Here is a 7,377-nt window from a genome sequence, read left to right on the forward strand (position 1 = left end):
AGAAAACCTTGAAAAGGATCCTATAGAAGACGAAACCGTAGGAGATGAAGATTATAGATGACTAGATTAGACCTCAAGTATCGTGGCTATTGGTAGGTGAAAGAAGATTCCTTATTTTAAGTTACTGTCCTAGTTCAATGAATGTCATTTCATTAAAAAAATGTTGGTCAAGTCGCTTTTATTTATAATTACCTCTTAACCATATATACATTTATTCAGTCCAAAATAATAATTAAAAGAAAGTGAACAAACAAAAGATCAGCAGATATCATACATTTATTCAATCCAAAATTCCCACACAGCACAAATAAAAAGGCATGAACATATACTTGTATCAAGTTTCAATCGCTTGGCTGAGTTTCTGCTTCCTTATAACATTCAAAACTTGTATCGATAGCCCTTCAGCTTATTTCACAGGCGATGTTTCGATCAACTGCGGTTCAAAAGAAACATCTGCAGCAAATAATGGCAGAGAATGGGCCGGGGATATACATCCAAAGATTGCTCCCTCTTTACAAATAAAGGGCTCATCCACTATATCGAGTGCCATCGATAAATTCATTTTAGCTGACCCAGTTCCTTACAGAAACGCCCGAATCTCTCGTTCCACGTTCTCCTACTCGTTCTGTATCGAACCAGGTCAGAAATTTATCCGCCTTCACTTTAATCCTACGGCATATAAAGGTTTCCAGAAGTTCAAGGACTTGTTCACGGTTGAGGCAGGTTCTTTCACCTTACTACATAACTTTAGTGCTTCACTGACTGCTGGTGCTCTTGGAGTGAAATCTTTTGTCAAGGAATTCTGCATAAACGTTCAAGAAAACCAACAACTCAAAATGGTTTTCTCTAGTCAATCGCAAGATACTTACGCTTTTATAAATGGGATTGAGATCAAATCTGTACCATCACCACACTCTTACTTGCATGGTGTTGGCGTTGGCGACAGCACCGCACTAGAGATGGTTCACAGAGAAAAAGTGAAGCGAGATACTCTTTTACCGAACGATGATTCCAGTGACGTGTTTGGGATGTGGAAAACTCATCAGGAAGAGAAACCGAACCAAATTAACAATATGAAGTGGAAAATACCTGTGTACGTTGGATTCAGGTACTTGGTCAGGCTTCATTTCTCTCGGCTGGGACTCGAGATGGCAGAGACTATAGATGTGATTTTAAAAGTCCTTGGTAAGGAAATGACTGCAGACATAGTAGTAGAAAGGGATCAAAATGGTATCCTGGGTTACAGAGATTACCTGGTGTTGATGACAGGGTGCAAAGAAGAAAAGCGTGTTCTATTGATATACCTACAATCAAAAGACAAATTTCTGGTTGGAGAACGACCCTTACTGGGATTCGAAATATTTAAGATCAGTAACCATGACAACAGCCTCGCTTCTCCAAATCCTATGTCTCTAGAACCGAGTTTGCCAATCTGGACAATCGAAAGTTTATTGTTAGTTCTTGGTCACAGAAATGCAATTCCTACAGTCGTTGCTCTGGTAAGCAGCATCGTTTATAAGTTGAGAGAAATTTGGGAAGCTAACAAAGGAAAGGAGGAAAACAAACCATCAGCCAGGGCTCAACGATTCTGTCGTCGTTTTTCCCTGGAGGAGATACAATTGGCCACTAGAAATTTTTCTCAAGAACTTTTAATAGGTAAAGGTGGATTTGGTAATGTCTACAAAGGAATCAATATTGGTAATGGCGGAGAGACTGTTGCCATAAAGCGACTAAAACCAAGCTCCAGGCAAGGGGCCACAGAGTTTTTAACAGAGATCGAGACACTTTCTGAGCTCAAACATCTCAATCTTGTGTCTCTGATTGGCTACTGCAATGAGCCTGGAGAAATGATTCTAATTTACGAGTACTTGTCCGGTGGAACACTGTCTGACCACCTATACAACCTGGCAACAAGAAAAAATATTTTTTCTTGTCTCACCTGGAAGCAATGCCTTGGCATTTGCATTGGTGCCGGAAGAGGCTTAGACTATCTTCACACGGGTTGTGAAATCATACACGGAGATGTCAAAGCTTCAAACATCCTTTTAGACGATAATTTGATGGCTAAGCTTTCAGATTTTGGCACAGCCAAACACGAAAGTGGAAGCAATTTACAAAGCGAAGATAACACTCTCATTAAAGGCACACGTGGGTACTTGGATCCACATTATTTAAATAATCGTGAACTAACAAGAAAAAGTGACATATATGCCTTTGGTGTAGTGTTGTTGGAAGTACTATCTGGGAGACCTGCATTCGATCCAAGGGTAGCACGAGACGAACATGTTCTAACCGAGTGGGCTAGAGATAAAATAAGTAAGGGTGAAGTTGATCAAATTGTATTGGCGAGTTTGAGGGAGGAAATTTCACCGGACGGCTTAGAGTCATTTCTCAAAATTTCTACAAGATGCTTGCATGATGAACCCAAGAAGCGGCCAACAATGGCCCAGGTTGTGCTACAACTAGAATCGTTACTTGAGCAGAATGACAGCACGATAACTTCTGTACAGAATGAGACAAGCGTTGCTGAGGATTTGGGCCCAAGTAAAGATGCAAAAAATATACCGGCGGCCGCAGTAAGTGAGCAAGCTTTCACAACTGGTCGGAATGAACAACACCAAAACATGAGCAAAATGTCTGTTGCAGAGCCTTCATCAGTAAGAACCACAGAAGTACATAAGCCATCTATTAATGGCCGATTGGACAAAGCACATGCGAAGACTGAAATGCCAGGTATGCTGCAAATCATCAAACTATTCTCCATAAACATCAGTTTTGAAAATGTAACTGAACAAATATACTTTTGCCTAGTGCAACGTCAAAAGGATGAAGTTATAAACTTTCTCAACAACGCTCTAGGAATTCAAAGAAAAACAATGGCAGGAAAAAAAAGGGATAGAGCGGTTGTTGAAAAGCCGGCAATCCCCCGCTTCGGAAAGTGGGACGAAAGCACCGCGCCGTGGACAAGAGGCAGCCCCGGTCATACTGGAGTTTTTTAGATGGAAACCAAAGTGATTCCTTGTCTCTACGTGATGCATATCATCATCAAAGATCTTCTTGGAGGTGAATATCTTGATAAGAGGGTGTGAGCAGAATTTTTTATGTTAAAAATTCCAGGTCTTTTAATATTTTTATCCTTAATATTTTGTATTTTAAGTTTTTTTTAATAATATTATACAAAATACTAGATTTTATTATATTAATATTCTGAAGTTTATAATACCCATGTCCTCTAAATCTAAATACAGAATATTAGATTCTATCTTAAAAACTTAATTTAGACGTAGTATATTATATTTTAATAATTAATTTTTGCGAAAAAAATTTGTGGGATAATTTAATCGGGTGAATAAATAAATTCTTTTCTCAAATAACTTGAAAAAATTATCTTATTCATGATTTTTCCCTAACACAGGGTATACATTTTTTTTTTTTAATTTAGTTTATGTTTGTAAGGCTCATAAGTAAATGACCTGACAATTATCATAAATTAAGGATAATTATTTTAAATAATTATCAACTCCGGATAATTAGAATGTGTTAGACATTTATCGAATTACAAATGCAACATAAAATACATATCGGTATAAAATAACACATAAAAGTTTAAGTATATCGGACCAAACCAAGTTAAAAACCCTAAAAAAATATAGAAACAGTGAAATCACACACCCAATAACACATATTAAGATAGAATATTGTATTTTTGAACATGCATGCTTGTTTTCTCCGATTTTGATAATCTATGTTATCAAAATGCAATCTTAATCACATATCTTCTAAGTTTTGATAATTTTAGTTACTTTCATATAAAGTTCTGATGTCGCATTACTCTCATGATTTACAGTTGATGTTTGTTCGATCATACAAAAATCGTAACATTTACAATGTCTTGATCTTTTTTTTTTTGTAAAGCTTGTGACAAATATTTCGTGACTCCCAATAAATTGTTCATTAATTGCATTTGAAATATTAATTCATGTTTTCCAATCAATGCCATCAGAGCACCCTTTGCTTATGATATTCTCTTCAAAAATTAAAAGGACATCAATAGCTTAAGGATACAAGCATATCAAACTCAACAATGTATTATAACGTGAACCTCAACGTGTACTCACATATCTTTCGATTTCTGAAGATATCGCCATTGCAAATTCCTTCAATAAAATTTTCAAAGTGATTGTCATGATGTATGTCTTTCCGCTTACATGACGACCTGACAATATTTTTTCACAATTAAATGGCAAACAAAATTCGAAATCAACAAATCTGTTTATAATTGAAAATCATACCCAAATCCAATCACATATTCACAAAATCCGAAAATTGTAAAGACTGTCACCACTATAAATTAATAATCAACACAACTAAATTTTTTTTACATAAAATTTAGCTCCCACGAACCACGTTGGATTTGGATCTTCTGTTGTGGCTGAAAACATAATAGCTGGTGCTGTATATTTTTTTACACGAGATGATCAACTGATTATCCGACGGAACTCAGTGTCAGATAAATTTAAAAATTGTAAGACAAAACATGTAAAAAAAAAAAAACAGATGCTGTGTTCTAAGCCACAACATGATCCAAATCAAAAAAAGTTATGTTAAAAGTTTTTTTAATAAAAGAAAATTATGTTACAACGTGACACGTGTCGCCTTGCAGCTTGTCTTATCCAAAAATAATAAAATAAACGGAAAACCATAAAACCCAACCACAAATTGGAATGAACTGTCAAGAACAGGATAGAACTCCATTACTTTCACTTCAAAATTCAAGTTCCTGCACGAATTTTTTCTTGCTTGATTTGGTTCGCACCAATTTACATATAATGAATCCTCCGTGAAAACTAAGTAACTAATGGCTACAGCCTCGTATCCCGAATTCTTTCCTCAAGCTCTCTTTTTCAGCCACCACAAACTCAGAGCAAAGTTGCACCACAGTTGCATTTTCAGATGCAGAAATCAAAGTAACCCCAAAATAGAAAACTTTAGAAATTTTCAAAGGGTGAAGGTTCCTACGGAGACGAGACCCAATAATTTGCCGATTTATAAAGATTTTAAGGAGGGTCATTTCCTCAAACTGCTCAGTAGGTCTTGTAAAGAAGGGAATTTTGATGAGGCCCTTTATTTTCTTGAGAGTATGGTTAGCCTGGGTTACGAAGCTGACGTGATTCTATGCACGAAGCTCATTAAAGGGTTCTTCGGCTCCAAGAGGGTGGATAACGCTAGTAAAGTTCTGGGGATTCTTGAGAGATTTGGTGAGCCTGATATATTTGCGTACAATGCTTTCATTAGTGGTTTGTGTAAAGCGAATCGGATGGATTCCGTAAACGAAGTCTTGAATAGGATGAGGTCTCAAGGGCTTTCGTCGGATGTGGTGACTTATAATATAATTATCGGTAATCTTTGTGATAGGGGGAAGCTTCCTTTAGCTATGAAGATGATGGACAAGTTAGTGGAAGACAATTGCCAGCCTACTGTTGTGACATACACGATATTGATAGAAGCAACGATTGTTGAAGTCGGTGTTGTTGAAGCAATGAAGCTTTTTGATGAGATGTTGTCTAGAGGGCTGCAGCCCGACATGTATACGTATAATACGATAATCAGAGGAATGTGCAGAGAAGGGTTGTTGGATGATGCCTTCGAATTCGTCCGATGCGTGAGTACTAGAGGTTTCAGGCCGGATGTGATATCGTATAACATTATGTTGAGGGCATTGCTTAGTCAGGGGAGATGGAATGATGCGGAGGAGCTTATGGTCGAAATGTTTACAACGGATTGTGAACCGAATGTGGTTACCTACAGCATCTTGATAGGTGCTCTATGCCGTGATGGGCATTTTGATGAGTCGATCCACTTGTTGAAGATTATGATGGATGAGGGGATAACTCCGGATACTTACACATATGATCCCTTGATTTCATCTTTGTGTAAAGAAGGGAGACTAGATTTGGCGATCTCGATCTTGGATTACATGATATCTAAGAGTTGTTTGCCGGATATAGTTAACTACAACACTATACTATCCACGTTGTGCAAGAATGGTAACTCGAACGAAGCTTTGGAAGTGTTGGGGAAGCTTGCTGAGACGGGTTGTTCCCCGGACGTGACTTCTTATAACACGATGATAAATGCGCTGTGGAACTATGGGGACAGAACTCGATCCTTGGAACTGGTTTACGAGATGATACATAAAGGGATTGATCCTGATGAGATCACATATAACGCACTAATATCGTGTTTGTGTAGAGAAGGGTCAGTGGATAAGGCTACCGAGCTGTTAGGCGACATGAAGGATAGCAAATTCGCGCCAACAGTTGTGACTTACAACACTCTTCTGTTAGGATTGTGTAAGGCTCACAGAATCTTTGATGCTATTGGAATGCTTGAGGAAATGGTCGAAAATGGTATCCAGCCAAATGAAACCTCTTACATTTTGCTACTTGAAGGCATTGGATTCACAGGATGGCGAGCAGAAGCAATGGATCTGGCGAACACTCTCTATCAGAAAAACATTATTTCGAATCAATCTTTGAGACGTTTGAGCCGAATGTTTCCTGTGACTGATGTTGCTGGTGGCTTGAGTAAACATGAAATTCAAATCTGATTCATAGTTTCTTGCATTCTTCTGTGCTCGTAAATCCATCGATATGATTTGTCTTTTATTGCTTGTGGCCTTGTAGCTTCGACATTTTCTTCTCTCACCTGCAGAAAGTGTTAATCAAGAATATTGCCAGAGAAAGAACTAAAAAGAAGAATATAACAAGTGAGAGTTTGGCAGTTTCCATTTGCATTTCCACTTCTCTAAAATTTCCCTCTTCCACCCGTTAATACACATAGATAAGAGAACCTTTTTCATACACAGAAAAACTTTGTTTTTAACCGAAATGATTGTAGCTTTAGGGGCCTCTTTGTGATATACTAGATTATATTTTTGGCTAATGAATGACATAGAGGTTTCTTTGAGGTTTCGAATTTGGCTCAACTAATAGTTCGAACTTGTAAGAACAAAATTTGACTAGAAACCTGGGATGGACTTTGAACATAGAGTCGTAAAAAAAGATCAGACCGTCTAACTATATAAAATAGTTGAGTTGGATTGACAATTTTCTGACCAGTTAAATGTAGGCCCGCCCTACCGAATACGGCACAAAATAAGCCAGACTTGTCCCGCAACATAAAATATGTGGGTTAGTGTTTTTATTTATTTATTTTAGGAGATGGAATGCTTTAATGGGTCTAAAGACCGAGACCTCTTTCCGTTGTGAGAATATATCAAACCATATTTAATTTTTTTTCTTGGATTACGAATAATTTCATTAGGACTGAACTAAATTTTTCAAAAATTTTAATATTTTTTACAAATATGAAATT

The 7,377-nt window shown here is 37.2% G+C and overlaps 2 protein-coding genes across 3 annotated transcripts; both read left to right on the forward strand.

Annotated features, from left to right (window-relative positions):
* The first annotated feature begins 210 nt into the window (after positions 1-210).
* LOC142537730 (receptor-like protein kinase FERONIA) lies at positions 211-3,173 on the forward strand. Of its 2 annotated transcripts, none has more exons than XM_075643236.1 (2): positions 211-2,733; positions 2,860-3,173. In XM_075643236.1, exons 1-2 carry the CDS (start codon positions 318-320, stop codon positions 2,997-2,999), a joined length of 2,556 nt encoding a protein of 851 aa, XP_075499351.1. In that variant the 5' UTR covers positions 211-317; the 3' UTR covers positions 3,000-3,173. The 2 variants fall into 2 exon arrangements, with proteins under 2 accessions (XP_075499351.1, XP_075499343.1); XM_075643228.1 differs by having other exon boundaries at positions 212-2,733; positions 2,812-3,172.
* Positions 3,174-4,720: 1,547 nt separating this feature from the next.
* On the forward strand, positions 4,721-6,626 carry LOC142537749 (uncharacterized). Its single transcript, XM_075643247.1, has one exon. It carries the CDS (start codon positions 4,859-4,861, stop codon positions 6,608-6,610), a length of 1,752 nt encoding a protein of 583 aa, XP_075499362.1. The 5' UTR covers positions 4,721-4,858; the 3' UTR covers positions 6,611-6,626.
* Positions 6,627-7,377: the final 751 nt, after the last annotated feature.

Source organism: Primulina tabacum, chromosome 1 (genome assembly GCF_025594145.1).
Source record: "Primulina tabacum isolate GXHZ01 chromosome 1, ASM2559414v2, whole genome shotgun sequence".
In the NCBI taxonomy this organism is placed as follows: domain Eukaryota; kingdom Viridiplantae; phylum Streptophyta; class Magnoliopsida; order Lamiales; family Gesneriaceae; genus Primulina; species Primulina tabacum.